The 22053-nt window shown below is 39.3% G+C and overlaps 1 protein-coding gene across 3 annotated transcripts in view; it reads left to right on the forward strand.

The window, feature by feature from the left end:
- The window catches only part of adamts6 (ADAM metallopeptidase with thrombospondin type 1 motif, 6), a 109059-nt gene that overhangs the window by 45055 nt on the left and 41951 nt on the right, over positions 1-22053 (forward strand). For all 3 annotated transcript variants that reach the window (XM_038303507.1, XM_038303506.1, XM_038303508.1), the window contains 5 exons: positions 2059-2166; positions 9195-9340; positions 10809-10872; positions 14602-14704; positions 16905-17038. In XM_038303507.1, the coding sequence (XP_038159435.1) occupies positions 2059-2166; positions 9195-9340; positions 10809-10872; positions 14602-14704; positions 16905-17038 (555 nt within the window). The remainder of the gene's footprint in view (positions 1-2058; positions 2167-9194; positions 9341-10808; positions 10873-14601; positions 14705-16904; positions 17039-22053) is intronic.

Raw genomic sequence — 22053 nt, forward strand, 5'->3', positions numbered from 1 at the left:
GTCCCTCTTGTATTGTGGTGTGGAATAACATAGTGTAGACCACGCTTCAAAATTGGGCATAAATCAAAAATATCTGTGTCAAACCAACGACAAGCTCACTGCGACACACTGCTGCGGGAGTATAACCAGCCCTTAAGGGTTCCACCCTCAAAATAAAAAAAGGTTAAACGAGGGCTCAAAAATAGGTCCAAACACAAGTAGGAGAGAATCTACAGGTGCATAAATAGCAAGAGAGCGCAATGAAAGAGCATGCAGCTATGCTTGGAACCTATGCTTGCCACTGTGTGATGTTGTTTGGCCCTGACTGCAAATACATAAATATTGGTATGCTACCAGAAAATTAAATATCTATTTCGTTAAGGTATTAGGATTATGATGGGTGCTATGATGTAGCTAGAAACTTGCAGAAAAAGTTATGGTTTGTTGTTCTGTTTCCTTTGTATTGATTGAGGTAAAAATATACTCCATTAGAAACATTTTTTGCCTTATTTCCAAAAGTTATGGTGATTTAATTGATTAGCATGAACTGTAAAGAAAGGAAACCAGTTAAATCTAGACTTGTTAATATATTATAAAACATTAAAAAAAAGAAACAAAAGCAACAAAAATAAATTTGAGTTGAAGCTTTTATAGGCAATATTTTTCAGTTGTGTTTTGATATGTTGGAATAACTGCAGAAACACCAATGCAGATCAACAGAGCAGTTATATTTCACTGACTATGGCCTTCAGAGAGTTTAAGTAACTTAAGCCTTGTTGATGACTGAGCACTAGGGGGTCGCCATGGAATCTAACTCTCAGTATGAGACTTCGTCAGAGGTGGGAATAGACATCAGAGTATATTTGTGACTTTACAGCAGTAATTTAGTCACCCTCAAAGCTACCAACATAATCTAGCATGGGAGTGCTTCCTAGGTCATCAGCGGAAGCTGTAACCTATGAAAATAAACAAACACCATTTGATGGATGTATTAGCAAAGTCCTTACTCAGTCCTCCAGCTCTTTTTATTATTAGCTTGTTCTCTGTTAACATAAATCCATTAGGCTCTCATCCCTGAACTCTGAGGTCTGCACCGCTGACCTACGAGCTTGGCAGATGATAGTGAATGGAGCAACATGGTGGCTTATTGAAAGCAGCTGGGAGAGGGTAATCCTTGCAACTGAAGAGCGGCAGTTTGCTGCTTTATTTAATCTGGACAGACTCAGAGAGCTGCAGGCCTGTGGCATATTTTCTGACCCTGGGGTTAAGGATCTACGTGTGGAATCGTAACTCTCTTTCATGAGTCTACTCTTCTGCAGCGCACAACTGTCCTGTTAAAAGCCTTTGAAGTTGAAAGATGGGGCAAGCCGGTTTGGTTTAATGGGAAATCTAATGCAAGGTTATACAGGAATGTCCTTGTAGTATGATAATCCATTTATGGCATTATTTATTTGGGGGCAACTCACTGCTGCCTCCTATTACTTCAGTAATCTAAATGGATTCCCCGTTCTAGACGGAGGAATTGTGCTTATTCAGACTACTCAATAAAACTGCAGATATTTGTCTTTATCTGAGACTTGGGAGGCATGTTGCTCACTCTTGGTTTCCCTTTAGACGCCAAAAAGGGATTTCTTGAACTGATGTCACGGTCCCGTGTGGTTCTGAGGTAAACGTGAAAAAAAGTTAGTCATGCTGTTGATCCAGCTGAGTCTTCATTTCTCATAAAAGCACATTAAGAGCACCAGATGACCCCTTGGCTTATTGCTTAAGATTCACTATGATCCAAAGCATATGGGCTCTTGATGTCAGAAGCCTTTCAGCAGTCAAGATGCTGTCTCATCAACCCCCCCTTTTCTGATTTCATCACAAATCATGTCGATTTAGAGATTAATTTCTTTCATTTGTCTTCTTTTTTTTTTTTTGCTCATCTCACAACTGTCAGACAGCAGAGGTAAAACACCAAGAGGAAAACCACAAAAATCCAATGATAAATCTTACTCGCTGGTTTTCCAGCAGTCAACCCCCCAGTCTGCCGATTTGATTTATTCTGACCAACTTGCTTTTTGCCTTCTTTCCTAGGAAGTGTGTAGAGAGCTCTGGTGCCTTAGCAAAAGCAACCGCTGTGTAACTAACAGTATCCCAGCTGCAGAAGGGACCCTGTGCCAGACTGGCAGCATTGAGAAAGGGGTAAGTCAGCAAATGTTTCTTCTGCATTTGAATATGATTGCAAATAACCTAAAAGTCCCTAACCCCCCACACACTCACTGTTCCAAGGTTTTCCTTACAAAAAAAGCCACACAAAATTCATACAGGATTATGGTCAAAAGATAAAATCCCACTTTTTTGCAGATACACTTTAAAAAAAGAGGTTATTGTTTTTACCCTTCTTAACTTTCATGTCTGATATCGTACTATGCCTTTATAAAAAGTAAAGCCCACCAATCAAGATTCTGAGGAAATCTCAAAATCACAAATTAACCTGAATATATATTTGGAAATTCTAAGTACAGGACAGTCATGTATTCTCCAGACTAAATACCTATCGTTATTGAACACAGCTACATTTTACCCTGGTTATCTATATCAACTATAGGAGTGAGAATTGGCAAGAATTTGTCATGAACCGGGGACAGATGGACCCAGTATTCAAGGAGAGACAGTCAGTAGGAAAGTTCAAAACGTTTATTAAATAAACAAACAAAACAAAAGCGGAGCTGTGGCACGCGGACACTTCAGGCGGGGGGGCGGGGCACCGCCCAATCTCAGACACTCTGTAGTGGGAGAAACACAGGTAAGTGACCACGATCATCTGACTGAAGATGATCGTGGTCACTTACCTGGTTTAGCAGTTCAGTCCATACCCTTTGAGGGGTGCAATCCAGCCGATGGCCTGACAGCTGACGCAGCTCGCGTCACCCAGAGTGTCCCCAGTGCTGCAGCTCCGGAGGAGTTGGGGGAAGCCGATCCTGATCAGGGATGCAGATCAGGCAGGAACAGACAGAACAGGTTGCAGATCAGGCAGGAACAGAACAGGTAGCAGGTTCCAGGCTTCCAGGCTTTAACAGAGCTCCGGGACAGGAGGGTTCAGAGTCCAACTGGGACCAAAAGCATGACCAGGTGGTCACGCACAGGAGCAGACAGGATCAGGTGCAGACAGGCAGGCTCAGTGCAAGAGGGTAGCCGAGACAGGACGTCGAACCGGAACTTGAAGCAGGACTTTAAACTGGTCTCCTCCCTGGAGCCAGGCTTACTGGATAAAAACTGAACCTCCCCCCATATTGAGCCAAAAACCCAGAGGACTCCGCGGGGGAGGAACAGTGGACGATCAGGAGACGAGACAAACACAAAAACCCTCTTTCCACTGGCTGCTAGGATCCAGTAGCCTGACGTAGTCCTACTCAATTTTAGTCAGAATATGAGTCTGATACTGCTCCATAGAGCTGTGATTATGGGGCGTGTTTCGAATGAACCAGGAAAAAAAATGCCTTTGCACTCAATTGGATAGACCTACAACCAATAAGAGCAACGGAGTGCGTGACGTATGTTAAGCCACGCATAGTTGTTGTCAACAAAAATCAAAGCGTGCAGTTGCACGCCTAGAATAAGAAGATGAGACTTGATCGCGTTTCTCTGTTCCTCTTTTAAAATTAATTTGCTGTCGATATCTTCTAGAACAGACCTAATAGCAGTATCTACTCACCTCCACTCTCCAGCGGCAGCCATTGTTGTTGTCACCCAAGCGCGCTTTGGTCACGTGGTTGATTACGTTACTGTTGATCATCTGTCCATCATCGTATAAAGCCCGCCCTGACAATTTGATTGGATCGCCAGAGGGTGGGCGATCATACTCGCGCTACTATGGAGCAGAGCCAGACCGAACTTCCTGACCTCAAACCTTGTGGGCGGGACTAAGTTCGGAATGGCACCCAGGCTAAGGATCCAGGACATGAACCATGAAATAAAAATAACAGACAGGCTAACAGAAAGACACGTAATGATCTGGCCCTGAATGCTCAGGCTGAACTGAATATAACCAAGAGCAAACAGGTGAGAGGAATAAATTATAATTGAGGCAGGGAGGGAAAACAGACAGGTGAGAGGAATGACTAATTAAGGGATAGCAAACAGGCTAGATCATGACAGAATTTGGCGATAAGTGTCATCATATGATTTATCCCGATACGTTAACAAAGACGATATATTGCAGTTTGTATAATAATATAGCTGTGGAAGACCTCACAAAATCTTGTAGTTGCTCTGCTTTTGCTGGTTCAGAGCAGCTAAATAATAGGCTATTGGGCACTGCACTGCCAACTAGTGGCTGGAGGTTTAAAAGTTTTATATAAAAGTAAGACAATGACATGGATGCTTGCCTTTTTTTACATTTAAGTTCCATTCATCTGTTTTTTGAATTAGGACTTTGTGCCTTGGGAAAATCTGTAGAAGAAAAGCCAAACCAGTTTCATATAATGGAAGTATTGTCACTACATGCAGCTAACACTATACACATAAACAAGGAGGCAGGTAAGAAAGTGCGCCACTTCCGGTTATTCGCTGTGATTGGTTGGTCAGACGAACTATGAAGTACATCTGGTGCTTTGGTGGATTAGCATAGAACTGCAATTTTATCCAAATGTGACCTAAACGATTCTACGATCTCCTTACCTTTCAGATCATCTACTTGTTCTAAACCTTCACATTCTAATATCATCATATCACACACTCCTATTTTTAATCAATACCAATATCTATTGAAATCTTGTGATATTATATTGCTTATATATGTTAAATGTATTTTTATGGTGTGCTAGTATTATACAGATATATAGCCTTCATTTCCATTTTTTTATATATAAATTTCAAAGCATTGAGGTGCTCATGGAGTCCCCTAATATGCCCATTGGGATGATATACGACTTCGGCCTCACAAGAATCCAACTAAATTACAATAACAGTCACAACCTGTGTTGAAAAGAGACAGTCATCAACAAAGGTAACAAATTAGTCTAGGTTTGACTGTTCCATGAAATGCAAATTTAATTTAGTTCTAATTCTGAGGTCGCACTGCTGCAAATGTTATGGATGCTTTAGTGAAGTCCGACCTTAATAAACAGCCTTTAGCAGTTCAGAGTTATAACTCTGGGAAGTTTACTTCTATCCCTCAAGCTGTTTTTGTCTGTGTGCACGTGGAACTTTGAAAATAAGGAGATGTCCCAGGCAACACTTAAAGCATTTTGTGATATATTGTTAGATGGTAATTATCAGACTATGCATTTATTTCTTTGTCTACATGTGTTTATTACTTCTCTGGATTAATTAGAACATCTTAGCCGGGAAGAATGGTTGAAGTCATCTCACCAATATCATGTCTGTAAATAACCATGGGAGGTGGTCATGATGCTTGTAACAGATCATATCATTTCCCTACGTCGTACATCAATCAGAATAATAATTTTCCCCTCGTCCTGTGCAGATTCCCTTTAACAATGAACCAGAGACAGCTGCGTTTGAAGTTCTTTTATAATCTACAGACCTTGAACCATTACAAACCATTGTATTATGTTCAGGAATTAATGTCAGTTTTAGAAGACATTTCTTTTGGATGAGAGACAAAACGTCTTCTAGAAAACCTCACTTGTTGCCTAAACTGAACTTTTCAAGCTTTACCATGACCTGGATGACTGAGAATCTTCACAGATATGGTAAAGGACCAAGATAGTATGACTTCAAGTCACTCCAAGTTGTGATTTAGTGTACCCTGACAGAGAAGAGTGATTCCCATGTCCTAATGTCCTTCCATAGGCAGTACCCTGGTTAAGGCTTTTCAGAAAGCAGCAAGCATTACGTTCAGTCTTCCCTAACATTCTTGAGAACAATGAAACAAAGATTTGCATTTAAAGAGGATTTTGGCTCTATTTAAAGTCATTTTTCTGGTGAGATGGTAACTTAACATTTCATGTCAACATGAAACACAGTTCCGTAAAAAATTTTTTTTCCATTTTCCATTACGCTTTATCCCAGGTGGGGTCACAAGACCTGCTGGTACCTATCTCCAGCTGTCTCCTGGCAAGAGGCAGGGTGCACCCTGGACAGGTTGCCAATCTATCAGGCAACACAGAGACAAACAGCCATTCACAGACACACCTAAGGAGAGTTTAGAGAAGCAAATTAACCTAACAGTCATGTTTTTGGGACTATGGGATGAAGCTAGAGTACCCAGAGAAAACCCATGCATGCACAGGGAGAACAAGCAAACTTCATGCAGAAAGACGCCAGGCTGGGAATTAAACCAGCAATACGCCTACTTATTGTATGTAATAAAATCCCTTTATTGCAATCTTCAAAGATCTTTTTAGATATTTTTGACATACACCCTTGTTTTATACCATTTGGAACTTCCTTTTCTGTCCATTGTTACTTCCTTTCTTCCATTGGGCGAACACAGTATGGATGGTCCATTGATTTGGCCATTTCAACTGAAAAAGCCAAAGAAAATGATCCCGGTCATCCAGCACGTCTTCACATAGATGTGAAACGTGTTGGCTGATACGTTTGTTCTGAAACTTCAATCAAATAGAGACGACCCAATATGGCACTCTAAGGTGTGTTCACCTGGACATCTCTTTTGATGAACTCCTAAATCAAAGCTACAAAGAAAGCTTTCATTTAAAATAGGAGGCTTTTAGTCTTTGGAAGCTTTAGGTCATCAGGCCTCTGATTATGCCAACCAGGTTAGGGGGAGACAGTTTTAACACGGATTATTGCAGCCATTGTTGATGGTCCTAGTTCTAAAAGGGAAGAATAGGAGATTGTCACGAGCTGTCGTCCATGATTACCATTAGCTCATTGGAGCCTTTGAGGACCGGAGCCCACGTACAGGGTCCTGGACAACACAGGGGGCCCCAGGTTAAACCACGGGGGCTTTAGAAGAGCTTTCGGAGCAGCTTTAGGAAAGCCCACGGCTCACTCTGTCTGCCTTTGCCGAAGGAATGATTGTCAGCCATTTCTTATCTGGCGTATGACGAAAAGAGGCTCTCCCAACAAAAGTAGAAGGATGGAGGAACAGGTCAGATAAAAGTCAAGCAGAAGCTTTCAGGTTTTCACGGAGTTCAAATGGATCCGCAGATATACATTACACTCTAAGGTTTTCAGTACTGATCCCTCTGTCTTTTTTCCCAACTCTCTTCCCTCTCTCCTCTGACTCTAGCTCTGCTAATCTTGTTTAGACACGGCCTCAGCACATGAATAGTCCGTCAAATAGGGCAGTAGCCTAGCCAAGCCCTCACCTTGACTGTTTCAGTGTCAGTTTCAGTGGAACAATAACCCACTGACACAGTTGGAGAGACAAAAGGTTAGTTTCTGATCCCCTCCTCCATCGCTGACGCTGACCAGCTTAGCTGGAGGTTGCAACTGCTTCTGAAGCATTACTCAGCAATCTTTTTGTTTCTTTCCTGCTTTGGAGACGATCGCACATTAAATTGTGAAAGCAGTTCTAAAACCACAGGCGATGTGGTTAGTACTTTTTGTTCGTTTTCTTTACTGCATAGCCTGGTGAAAATAAACCAGGCTCTTTCTTGCACCATACAGTTACCTAAAAAGGGAAATTACTATAAAATTTCTTCATTTTTTTCCCACAAATATGACCAACCCTTCGTACACTGTTTAAGACATCCATGTCCGCTGCATGATGCTGCCAACAGCCTGTTTCACTGTTAGGACATTGACTCAGATTTATGCAAAGTCTTAGATTTCTGAAACAGAGCATTTTGAATGCAGAGCCGACAGTTCTATCTATTCTGCATTAGGATGAAGGAAATTCTAACCCATCTGGTTACTGACATCTTGGACATATTGAATTAGTAATTAAGTAACTAAGTGAACATTGTTGATATAGTAAGTTGTGTGTCATCAGCATAAAGGTTTTGGTATTAATCATAATAAGGCCTTGAAGAGGTTGAATAACTATCAATCCACCAGTTTGTTCACTTGGTTTAACAAATATCAAGAAGTCACAAAGACAAGCTCTCACGTTACACCTTGTGCACAAGTGAAAATGGAAGCGTGACAAGGAAAGAAATCGTGCAAAGGTTTGCCCGTTTATCCCTGATTATAAAGTTGAAGTATGCGTTGCACACAAAAATCAGTCTAATCATTAAACCCAGAGGTATACAAAATTTAATTTTCTTCATAATGTGTTAAAAAGATTATTCTTAGTTGGCATTTTTTTCAACTTCAAATCCGAGTTATTCCACAGCTTTACTGCATGTAGTACACTTATTAAATTAGGGATGCACGATATTGGGATTTTGGTCGATATCCGATATGCCGATATTTTAAAACTCATGTAGCCGATAACCGACATCGATACCGATGTTAAAGCTGGACAAAAATAAGTAGTCATTGAAAATAGCAGTTTTGTTTTCCATTTCTGAAACTTTGAAAAATAATATACTCAAATATATTTTCATATGCTGATATCAAATTGATTTTTAAAAACGCGGTATCAATCTATTTTACTTTCAAAATCTCGTGAACTTTTATCGTTCTGTTACAAACTCTCGTGATATTTTGCAAATTCTTGTGAGATTTTGTTAGTAAAATAGATCGATGCCGCGTCAATATATCAACATATAAAAATATGGCAAAATTTCGTGAATTTTGGGGGGATTTCGTAGCATAACGATGACATATAGCAATATTTCATTAGTAAAAGAGATTGATATGGTGTTTTTAAATGGCAATATATCAGCAAATGAAGATATTGTGATATTTTAATGTATCAATATTTTTCCCTCGTCTTTAGAAGTTTTTAAGTCTGTAAAAAGACATTTTTGAGGAAGAAGAAGAAGTAGTATTTTTTTTTTTTTTTTTTGACTTTAGAAACTCAGAAGCTAATCAAATATCGGGTTAAATATCGGTGGGGTGGCCGATGTCCGATATTTAGTTTTAAGGCCGATACAGGCCGATACCGATAGGGGGCCGATTATATCGTGCATCCCTATATAAAATCCTACTTAATTTGGCTGTTATATCACTTGATCTTCAGTGGGCCGACTACAGAGTCTTTAGAAACCCCACTAACCATTTTTTCCATCAAGTGTTTGTCAGATTTATCAATATGTAATAACTACTTTTAAAAGCCTGGAAAGATTAATTGATTTACTGTCATAACAATCAAAGCTTCATTTTTTTCTGTTTTGCCCCTCCATGACCAGTGGTGCTACCAAGGAGAATGTGTTGCGTTTGGCAGTTGGCCTCAGAGTGCAGATGGAGACTGGGGGCCGTGGTCTTTATGGGGAGAGTGCAGCAGGACCTGTGGAGGAGGTGTTTCGTCCTCCATGAGGCACTGTGACAGCCCAGCGTAAGTAGGCAAAAGTAAGCCACAACAAGCCGAACACACGCATCCAGGTCCTGCCTTCAAGTGTGTGTTTGTGTGTAATCTGTATGTGCATGTGTGTTATATCCATGTGGCTACAGAGGGACAGAAATTAATCTGTTTCTGAAGTACATCAGAAAGTAATTATATATTTTGGGCCTGTCAAAATGGATAAAACAATTATTTCTATTATACTAATCAGAAATAATAAGATTTATTTGAAATAATAACACTAAAATAATGATACTTTTATTCTGCACAATCTAGACATCGGTGAAACAGCAAAAGCTTTCCAAACACCAAAACAGCTGCATTGTAATGAATGAAATGGAGCAATGCCACGTACTGTATACTATATAACATGTATGGTATAAAAGTAAGATGCATTAACACAATTTACTGTTTCAATGCAGATAGATGGTAAAACAGAACTATAGTAAAGAGACTATAGTAATAATCCCACTGCTTTTCTCAGTAGTTCTGCAGTTTTAAAACATTGTTATAATACCTCAATTAGTTGCTCATTAGCTGCTAATGCCGAGATTTCCATCTGTCCTAAAGCTTTCTATTGGTGCTCTGTTGCATTTGATCATCTTGAGTTAAACATTTAAAATGTTTAGACTGGTCAAACCTGAAGAGGATCATTCCTGGAGCTTATGAGGTGGTAAAATGTTTTTGTTTTAAAGCCACTAACCAGAGCATCCCTGGCCTGCAGGCAGACATCTGGAATCTTTATCCTTCTTCCACTGTCGTATTCCTTCGTTTTGGAAGCTAGGTATTTCGTCAGACATGCTATTAGAAGACAAAAGAAAGCGAAGGTGAATAAGACAGGAGAGGGGAGAAAAAAGAAAGGGTGGAAAAGTGAAGGCACCAGGGTAATGTGGACCACCTGTGTAAGGTAATCAGCTCAGCTCAGGCATCGGTGCAAAGTGGAGTGCAGCCAGAGGAGCCTCTTAACACATTCATTACAGGAGCCTCTTTGCAATGAAGTGGAAATAATCATGGGGAAAACGAGAGGCTAATGAAGGTGAAAGGAAGAATAAAAGAAAGAAAATAAATCCCTGAAAAGATGGAGTGGATGTAGTCTCGACAAGGGGGGGGGACCTGTAAAGAGAATTGTTCTGAAGTTACAGACTGCATCTCCCGTCCAAATCTAAATGTCGTGTCACACTTAAGAGGTCTTACAGCAGCTTGGGTTTCATGAATGAACCGCTGGCACACAGACTCAGCAAAGCAGCAAAAATCACACACAAACATACTTCTGTGTTCTGGCAGAGACTCTGTCACCAAACTTGTGCTTTTGTGGCGTCAAACCTCCGTCTTAGCTTACAGCCGTAAAAATAAATTCTCATTGTAATTCATTGTAAGCGCCTGAAATTCGAGATGTTAAATTAACTTTTTTTTTTTTTCCCTCTTGAACTCCCCATTCATTAAAATCTCTTCTTTCTTGCAGCCCATCTGGAGGCGGAAAGTACTGTCTTGGAGAGAGAAAACGATACAGATCCTGTAACATTGATGTGAGTCCATCTTCATTACGTTACCTCCTTGTCTTACTTAGATTTAGATCAACTACATGGTAATATTCCTGCTGTATTTATGACATTAAACTATTCAAAAAAGAAAAGGACAAGAATTCACTGTTTTCATCTAAATAAACTGTCAGTTTGTACTTCTTCAGTGGAATTTCTGAAACATCTATCTGCATAAGGTGCAAGAACGGATGTGTAATATCACAAAACTATGAGCTTGTGACATTTAAAAACAGCTCTGGCCTTAGAAAGACAAGGAAACCTCATAACACTTAATTAGAAGAAAAATGTTAAAAACCAACAAGCGTATTATATCTAGCCTCTAAACTAAGGCGGTGGAGACAAAGGGCGTTGCTTTGACGGGTAGCCATCCGGATGATGATCACAGTGAAAGGGATCCAGAATTCCTTTGAGGTAATGGGAAAACCTTGCAACCGAATAACCATGAAAGAAGCATTCTACCAATTATGGTTTGTTTTATGCATCAACACCCTTTCCTCATTAAAAGATATACCTCCAGCTGTTGGGAGTTTGCCAAAAGATTCTCAGACTATGAGACACTCAAAGTCTTTATTCCTGACCTGTCAATATTCAGGCTTGCTAACCACATTTGATCTGCAATGAATTAGCATAGGAAGTTTCTTATCTATGTTACTGAAGGCCCACCAGTAGGTCACAAAGAACAAAAAAGTAAAACTGGTAAAGAAGTTTTGTAATTGTGCTCAAAATTTCATCCATCTTGACAAACATCCTGATTCCAGAGCATGATGCTTCCACCACTGTGTTTAGCCTCGTGAGACCATCCTGATCTCGCGAGCTTTCAATGTTTCGCTCGCAGATCAGTCTGGAGACTCTCCGTTAAAGAAAATTTGGAGCTGTTCACCAAATGAACGTCCAATCAGCGTTGGCTTTGAGGCGGGTTGAGGTGTGACGCAACAAGAAGCGCGACAGTTCAGTCTAAAGAACATGGCGGCTTCAGCCGATGAAACTAGCGTTAGCGTGGCTATCAAGCAAGTTTTATCGGAATTACAGAGTATTTCTTCACTGAAAGAAGAGCAAAACACTGCTCTGGAGGCTTTTCTCAGAGGAAAAGATGTTTTTGCTCTTCTCCCGACTGGTTTCGGCAAGAGTTTGATCTATCAATTGGCTCGTCTTCGTCGTCGCTCTGTTAGTACGTCATATGCTTCATTGATCTGATTGGTTTATTTGGCCCGTCTATCACCAACATAGGCCAATCAGCTAACCAGTATTTTCACCCCTTCCCAAAATTACTTCAACGGAAGGTTTCCAGATGGATATGCGGGGCAAATCCAGCAAATCCATCTGGCGGAGTCATGTTACACTGTGTTCCACATTGGTGGGATGTATGGTTTACCTTTCTGAACTGTTTCCAAACTTTACCTCTAGTTTTATACAAGTATAATATGGAGCCAAATCAGTGACGGCTTGCATTGACATCGATGTGAGATTTGGCATTGAAAAATTAAACTGGAAAATTAAACTTGAAAATGTAAAATTTGCTTCTAAAAAACGTAAAAACTTCTAAAGCTTAAACAAAAGTTAAATCTGGACTCTCATCAGCTTCACCTGAATGAGCTGCGATGTCTCTTGTTCAGCTCCAGTCAATCAAATTCTCCGAAGCCAATCATCTTTCGAAGATCCCCTTCATTTAGCTCCTGGACCAGCTTCACTCTCCCGCATTCAAGGGAACTTTCACCCACCTGAAATTATAAAGCTTTTCAGATCAGTGTGCTGAAGGAATGGAAGCACAGAATTAGGTAATTAAGGTTCTCCAGACATATGGTAACATATGTAAAGAAAATTGGGACCATCGGCACATGTGAAATTGCAGAATCCATCTTTTGTTCCTGCACACCAGCTGTTTACACCCCTTTACTGATTTCTTCCTGTTTTCTGCTTTTTATATCAAATGTTTTAGATTTTCAACTCAATATTGACATTAGTCAAAATAAAACTTGAGGAAATATATATATATATATATATATATATATATATATATATATATATATATATATATATATATATATATATATATATATATATATATATATATATATATATATTTCAGACATGAGAGTTCCTGTTTCGCCTTCAGTTTGGCGTTAACTGTTATCATCCCTGTGGATGACTTTTATTATTGTCTCTCATTTCTGTGAATTTTTAAAATTCAGAATCATAGGAGGGTTTTAAGCATTAGAAGGCTGTTGAGGTCAACCGTAATGTGTCTAGAATCGAGATTTCTTTGCTTTTGTTAAAAAATTTTCTTTATTTGTGGATTTCTTATTTAGAGCTTTAGGTAGTAATCAGGCCTGGATGCAGCTCATTAAACTGAACCAAAAAAGTAAGTTTAGCAGCAGGTAATGCATGATTTTAAGAAGTCAGTAGTTATAGTTTAATTAAGGCTAAGAATGGTTTTATTTATACAGTGATATTCATACAGGTTCTCTCTTAAAAACTACATTTAAACTATCAAAAACATTTCCCTGGAACTAAAAGAATGTGCTGTGATTCAGTGTTCCCCCGGTATTTCTCTGTTTATTCTCCTTTTTATTTTTTGCAACATTATAAGTTATGTATCAGTACTGACACTTCTTTGGTCAACCAGTGGTAGCAGTCTCGGTGCGGATTTCATTTAAAAAAAAATGAATTTACAAAGCTTGGAGTTTTTCTCCAAGCTTTGTTTCATACAAATATTTAACATGGCTCCAAGTTGAGATCTCTGTTCAACTATTTCGAAGGTTTTTTGTTTTTTCTTTCGGTAAAAACTGCAACAGTTTAAGCTCTGCTAGACATTTAACCACAAGCGAATGTTTACTTTGGAAACCAAACAAGAGGCCTAACCGCAATTTCATACCATCCATGTCTAGTGTGTCTGGGACAACAACAAAAATATGAATACTTACCCCCATAGGCTGCGGTTTGTGTTGTTACTGTTACTAAATCAAATTATTGATTTATTATAAAACCAATTCCTAATAAAAAAGTAATCTCTGACTGAGAAATTTAAAAATGAATGATGTCCATATTTCACTTTGAATAAACAACAAAATGTAATAATAGTCAGATGGTATTTCTCAACCATATATCTTATGTTGTTGTCTTTGGAAGATCAGGTCCTGTTTTTGTTGACATTTTGCTGCAAACTGGAGGTATTGGGCAAAAACTTTCCATTATTTGCTTCTATGTCACTTAACTTACATACTGAAAGGATTTTATATCATCTCTGGCTGCAGAGGAGGAAACAGAACCCCTGTTCTAATGCACTTTGTTCATCATAGGATTAAAAAGCACACAGACGTAAGGGGTTGATTGCATTCATTCACATATTCACAGTGACACATAAAGCAGGAAGAAGTGCAGAAAGTCTTTGAAAGACGATATTTCACTCTGCATTATAAAGTTGGTGTATTTTGAATCTTATAATGCGTAAAATGTATCAGAACAAGGACTCTTAGTCTTAAAAAAAAAAAAGAAACATTTGATACCTGGTTTAAAATGGAACATACCAGTTAGTGGGTTTGCGGGGAGTGAAAAGATCCTCCTATGTAGGACAAAGAAGGATGGGGTCTGTTCTTAATTCTCATTTTAGGAATTTAAGTATCTTTAAAATGTATGAATAAGTAAATATCAATGAAGCATCTAGTATCAGAGATCAACACGTAAAACGTCTCTTTTTCTTTTCTTTCACTTTTCCAGGCATGCCCAGCTGGATCTCAGGATTTCAGAGAGAAGCAGTGCGCAGATTTTGATAACATGCCTTTCCGTGGGAAGTATTACAACTGGAAGCCTTACACTGGTGGTGAGTTAAGGACTAAAACGTGAATCAAATCAATCTAAAACTAGCCCTTAAGGTGCAGAAAAAAAAATAGAGCCCCCTTCCATCCACTGAATATCTGTTTTGAAGACTTACCTTATGGGTTCTATGCAAGGTTTTAACCTATTATTATACATTTTCACCGACCAAATACTAAAATTGTGTTGCTAGCGGACTAACCAAAATAAGAGCAAAGAATTTCCTAATGTTTTTATTATTTTTTTGACACACTTTTCTTGAATATTCTACACTTTAATGCACTCAGATTTACAGAGTTATTCGGCCCTGTTTAGTAAATTCAAGTAATGTTTTTTGGAAGCTACTACTACAATCGTCAGGCTTTATATGGATGGATGGATGGATGGAGACTGTGAGAAAGAAATTAACTCGTAAAATACAAATTTTCTACTTTCATTTTTCATAAATACCAAACATACTTTATTCAGTCTCACACACCTGCATAGGAGTCCTGTTTATTTGAAGGGCTGAGCTGTAAAACCTGTCACCCTCCCCGAGTCACCAACGACAACTTCCAGACCTGTCTGGCTTGTGTTCCGTCTTAACACGACTAAAGAGAAGGTTCTGTTTGATGACTGGAGGAATTCTTGAGATTCCTCAAAATCCCTACAGCTGCTACTGCTGGACCAAACTTGGAGATCTGATTGTATAGCACTCCTGACTTGATACATCGCAGGTCAAGAGTAACAAGAATCCAACAAGTGCCTGAGTAATTTTTCCTCAACTTCTCAGGATGAGATGAATCAGTCTGTGTCTAAAGAATAGTAAGTCTGACCTGTTTATTTTAGCTGATCGTGGAAAGCATCCATTTAACACATTAAACAAGAGAAAAAATGTTTAAAGGATGTAATGCTTCAATGTTCTACGAGTGATGAAACTATTCAAGTGTAATATTATTCATCAAAAAATCTGTTACAGTTGGAAGAACAAGAATTGAATACCCTTTTTTCAGGTTTCAATGTTCAAACCATGCACAACTCCAGTTTTTATCAGTGGTACTCTTCAACAGGGACAAAATCTAAAAGAAAAGTTCATAGAACATACATTTTTTTTTATTCTTTGCTTTTTAAATTAGAAAAGTATTTAGTACATTAGAAAAACAAAACTGAACATTTCATAAAGAATTCTTTGTTTGAATTGCAGATCTTGAAAAGGTTTTTAAGCACTGCAGCTGGGATTGTTGGGCCACTCCTCCATACAGATCTTCTCCACCTCAGTATTGAGGTGGTCGCCAGGCAATAGCTCCTCCAAAGCTTTTTGACTGGGTTCAGGTCCGGAGACTAGATAGGATACTCTAAAATCTCGAGATAATGCTTATGGTGCCACTTGCTGTCTGTGTGCTTTGGGTGGTTGTCATGCTAGAAGACACAACCCCATCCTTAATATCCTTCCTGTATGTTAATGATCAGATAACTTACCTGTAACTTATGCCCCCGTATTAGCATATGCTGACATACGTCCTGAAATTTTGAGCATGCAAAAAATTTTTTGAAGTACTCGCCGTATGTCTAAGTGTGCCAGTCTGTTCCAGTGTACTTCAACGTGCTAATGACTTATACAAAACGTACCCATAACTTATGCAATGTATGCCAGCGTTTTTGCCAGGTTTTCCGTACATCAGGCATACGCTGGTCTAACTCGTCAAGGTATGACAGGCCCCTAAGAACTCTAGACCTGTCTTACTGGCCAGTGCTCATGCCATACAATTAAATGCAAGTTAAAAGTCACACACTGGGATTTATCTCAGGGTTTTTTGCTGTTTCTTTTTTTCATTTGAAGAATACCTTTGATACAAACTGAAGACTTGGTTTTCAAACAGCAGTGTATCAAATACTTGTCCTCCCCACTGTATGTACAATCGTTCCCCTCCTGACATAGACGGTGCTCGTTCTGGAAGCCGTCATGCAAATACCATAAACCTGCATCAGAATAATTGCTGCTGGCAGGTCACTCCGTCTCTGTTGATGTCAGCTTTATGGTGAAGTCATGTATGGTTAGTTTCGTGAACAAGTGGATATGGAGATGCCAGAGCTGGCCGTAATTCCTGGTCCAGTGATGATCATGTGCTGGGCTCCCCGTGCTGTTTGCTTGTGCGAGGAGGGTCTGCTGTTTGTTCTCTGAGTACAGGCCCAGCTGGAGGTAATGAGGTGTTCTGTGTGTTTTTCAGGCAGTGTGAAACCTTGCGCATTGAACTGCTTGGCAGAGGGCTATAACTTCTACACCGAGCGCTCCCCTGCTGTCGTTGACGGGACCCGATGTCACGCTGACTCTCTGGACATATGCATCAATGGGGAGTGTAAGGTAAGGCTACATATATCAGGGACGATCAGTGATTTTAGATTTATAAAACCACTTTGTATCTTAGTTTTGGTTTCATAAGCAACTTCTACAATATATTGAGATATTTCAAATGGGGTTTAATTTTGCAGTTTTGGGGAAATTTGGTTTAATAATTTCTGCAGATCTGAGTAGTTATTTAAGGTTATTTAGTAATTAAGAAAGCCTCTTGCAAAAGAATGCTCACCCCATAAGCTTTTTACAATTTGTCACAACCACAAACATCCTCACATTTTATCTTGAACATAATTTGGCAGGCTGATACAAAGACTGATTAAAAATGGAGGGGAAAACAGTTAAGCAGAACATCAAAAAGTGTTATATCCTCTTGTTCAGAGACATGAGTCTAGCACTTTTACATGCTTTGCACATTTGAAGATTCAAGTTGTTGCTCATTCTTCCTCACAAAATATTTAAAGTTCAGTCAGATTAGATGGAGATTGTTAGAAAACGATTATTAGTTTGTGCAACACATTCTGAACTAGATTCAGGTACAAACTTTGGTAGGAGGAGTTTACATTTGATGACATTCTCAGCTCTCAGATAAAAGGTTCTCTGGTATCAGGTCTCAGGAAACAGAAACATATCAGTTCACAGGTCTTAGAAAATATAATACAATAAAATATAAAGATGATTTAGGTGAGAATTTAGCGTTGACAAACTAAAAATATCTGCTTGGTTGGTCAAGATTTCACCCATGCAGGTTACCATTTTCTACCAGGGCAATGCATGCTGGGATGTTGCTGTTAGGTCTTACTGGACTAGAACCTGCAGAATAAACACAATAAGGCTAACATTATCCAAATTGTTTTTTTGTTGTGTCCGGTTTGAATGGTGTAAATTTAGACAATGCCACACTGCGTCGCTGTATCAAAGATTTCATTGGACATTAAAACAAACGTCAGCCGTTGTAATCTACTGTTTACTCTATTAGCTAGAGTTAACGGCTTGTACAAAAGCTAATGTGACAAGTTGCAAGATAATAAATGCCTGTTTAAAGTCGTAGGAAAGTCATATTTGAATTTCTGGCCTAAACATGTATATAAATGTACTCTTGATCAGAGTATATTGTCCCAAAATGTAGAAAATGGACATCTGTGTCTTTGGCAGGCGTAGAGCTAACAGAACTGGCAGCGTTGGGATGCAAGGCCTCAAACATGTACGGCTTTAAGCCTTCTAGACCAAACCAAGCTTCTGCCGCCCTGGCGTCCTCTTCTACAACATCTTCGTCCCCGCTTTCCTCCTCTAAATAAAAAATGGATGACAGAGGAGACTAATCCTCTGTCATCGTACAACCTCCGACACATAACTCTCCTCCTCTTGCATGTTTCCTCTGTCCATAGCGTTCCTTGACAGTGTCGTTTCTAAGTCACCAATTTAGTGCTACTTGCTCCCAATGGAATTTCCCATTGGGAACTAGCACTAAGTTGCTAACTGGTTAGCAAGATGCTTCCGAGAAAGCGGCCACAAGCAAACTTGCTTGCGATCCCTCCTCCCTTGATAAACGACCAATCACATTCACTTTATTCACTCGTTTAAAGTCTGGCACCACAATTCAGAAATGCAACCGTTGGAACAGCTGCTTCCCTATGACTTTAAATTGACAGTGAAACATCTTTCAGGCATTGAAACCTCCTTCTAATATATCTCAAAACTGTTTGGCTCACAATGCTAACTGTAAAAAGCCTCAATTAGAAGCTGGAGCTCTTTGTATCATAGCTCTCCATCTGGGTTAGTTTCTCCAAGAAACAGCCGCACATACACCAGCTTCTTCGACCAACTCTCCCCTCTTCCTCCTGTTGGGACATGTGCTACGTTCAGACCTCATGCGATCGAGGCAGCAAAAGCAGCTGGTTTACTTGCAAAGTCAATGGTTGATTCACATCAAGGAGCATCAAAAGGTCCTGCAGCGAGTTTCGAACAGCAGGAGTAGTGCATCTTTAGGCAGCTGAAACAGCTTTCCATGGGCTTCTGAGCATCTGATGGGCGTGACGCACTTCAAAAGCTGCAGCTGCTGGAGTAGGAAAATTTTTTTAACTTTTGCTGCTCGACTCACCACATCAACCAATCAGAGAAGCTGAGCTTTGACTAGCAGGAAGACAGACACAGCAATGCTGATTATCACTCCACTGAAACAATTTATTAACCCCTTAATTTACTTAAAATGTCGAAACCTTTATTATTCTAGTGCCTGCTGTTTGGGTTACGTACATGGAAAATGCTAACATCTCCTTCCAGCAACTATGGGCAGTATTGAAAAACTGGTTGCTGTGGATTTCCAGTGACAGCGCTCCTCCAGTGTACAAGGGTTTTATGGGTCCGTTTACCTTCAGCCAATTTGTTTCATTACGCTTCATAATTCTTTTCTTCAGGCTTGCATTATGTTAGGCTTTTATTTTTAAATATTTTCCTGCACTTCTGGGCCGTCCCTGAAACCGTCTTCGTCTTTCAGTCCTAAAAAGAAAATGGAAAAAAGAACCGGGGAAATCAAAAAACGGGCCGTTTTTTTCATTTAGTTTTTCTGGTTTTTTGTTTCTAAATTAACAAAAACGGAAAACTTCAACTTGATTTCCATTTTTTCCATTTTTGATTTTAAATGGAAAAACGGAAGCAGTTTCCGTTTTTCGTTTTGGTTTTCCAGAAAAAAAAAAAAAAAACGAATTGCCTGAAGGTACACAGACCTTTATGGTGGTTTGACAGTGAAATAATATTTGAAAGCAGGATTGTAATCTTGATGAATTGATTGCACAGATTAAGTTTTCAGGTGGACTTTCTCGCTTAAAAACATCTTAAAACTACATCTTATCAACTTTTAAGAACAAATAATAGTAAAACTGCTCTCTGCCATTGAACACAGGAGGAGCAGAGGCCTATGACGTATCTTCACGCACTTTACTGGACGAGCTTCAGGAGCATCAAAGATGGTCTTGAGGCACGTCGGCTCTGAATACGTACAAGCATTAAAAATGAAACAGCAGGCGCTTTTTTGCTACTCAAATCGCATTAGATTTGAATGTAGCATTATACCTGCTCATCAACTTCAACACCCTCTGGTTGAAGCTGGCTGGATGGAGCTAGTGCTACTGGACCTAGCATACATCATTTACCCAGAATGCATTGCAGCATAAAGAAAATCGCAACGTCTGTGCGACTATATTTTATTGAAATATATGAAAATTAAATAATTTACAATCATTTTAGAGTTTCGTATTAACATAAAAAATAAATATTCCTCAAAAAAAGTATTGTTAAAACTTCAATTAAAAAAAAAAAAGCTCTGTCCTTTTCCTGAGACCTAAGATCTAATAAAAATTATTCCTAGGGCAGAGGAAGTGAACATGTGATTTATGGGTGGGAAAAAAATATAATAAATAGTAAATAGAGCTCATTTGGACCCCTTATAATTTCATCTCTTCATTTCATCCCTTTTCATTTCTCTCAGAAGTCTCACGAGAATGTGGCCATATGGCCGCTAATGTGGATGTAGCTTTAGCAACATTAGAAGTTTGCCATGATTCTTTAACCATCACTCCTAGGTTTTTATACACAATAGATAAAAAGCTACACAATCAGCAACACTTGGTAGAATAGAGATGGGAGCAATATTAGCAAGGCGGGCTGTTGTTAGCACCCTTTCAGGACAGGAGGACCAAAATGGCGTTTTGTGGAGAGCTGGCTCTTGTAAACTTTTATGCCACCTGCACACTCTGGATTTTGCAGCAGGTTTTAACTAAAGCTGAACATGAATCGTTTTAACATGAAAAAGTCAGATTTCTGGGTGATAAATCCCTAAAGGATGGAGCCTAAAGCGATGGAAAAGAGACACAGAGACTCTAATGTCGCTAGAGTTAAGCAGTGTGACGGAAGATGGAAACAACTGGACGAATTCACGACGGCTGAGGAGTAAACAGCCAAAATCGGATTCAGCGAAATCCAACAAGTTGATTACACAGCCCCACATGTCAAAGCTGGAAAATGTCTCAAAACATGCAGCAGAAACCAGCCGAGGAGTCCCTGTAGGTAAATAGACGGAACATATTAGCAACGGCTGAGTTTGTTGGCTGATCCAACCCTCGCTGAGCTACTCTTCACCCAGTTCAGACAAAACTAAAGGCAGGGAGAGTCACAATCTGCCTGGCAGAGCAACATAAGCAAGGAAACTCATTATTTAACTATAATCTTGGTATCCAGATTTCATGCAGCAACAGCCTTTAAATAATCCTGAAGAAAGTCAACATTTACAGTTTTGCCCAATTATAGTTAATTCCCTGGAAAAGAAGAGTAGGTAGAGTAAGGAGAAACGCTTCTTTCTGTTGGTTTAAAGCTGAGAGCCGGCACTCTAAGCCCACATTCATCACACAAGTGTAACACAAGCAGGTTGTGATAGCACTTTATCTTAAGTGCGCTCTTCTGATTGGGAGCGTTAGCCATTTAATTTAGTCGAATAAATGAGTCAGTCATTTTATCTCCCTCCCCTCTGCCTTTTTGCTGGGTTTCCTTTGACAGCTCTGCGTGCTGGATACTGATTGTATAAACAACTTCCAGAGAAAAAAAAAAAAAAACACAATAAAAAAACAAAAAAAACAAAAAAAAAGAAACAACTCCGGAGAGAAACAATCAGTTCTTTGAGCTGCTGATTGTAATCGAATGAGGCCGGAGTAGCTCTTATCAGGGCCCTGCAGCCTCAATCTGGATTGTCTCAAGGTAAATAAAACAGGAAAAATTCCTGTTTTTATTGAATAACGTTTTTTTCTTTATATTTGAAAAGGCTGATTTAATAACAAGGCAAAATACAGTTTTATTGAAAGAAGTTGGCAGTTGATGCTCGCTTTGTTTCCATGAGCATAAATCATGTTGTGGGGCTGGTGTGATTCTGTGTGTGTGTCTGCAGGAGTTTTTTTTTTCCCCAATGTAATCTTGCAGATGCAGCTGAAATGATTTTGGTTCTTAATTTAAAGTGTTTGCTTTGACTTCCACCT

The sequence above is a fragment of the Cyprinodon tularosa genome, unplaced genomic scaffold (assembly GCF_016077235.1).
Source record: "Cyprinodon tularosa strain WSP-4 unplaced genomic scaffold, ASM1607723v1 ctg511, whole genome shotgun sequence".
NCBI classification, from domain to species: domain Eukaryota; kingdom Metazoa; phylum Chordata; class Actinopteri; order Cyprinodontiformes; family Cyprinodontidae; genus Cyprinodon; species Cyprinodon tularosa.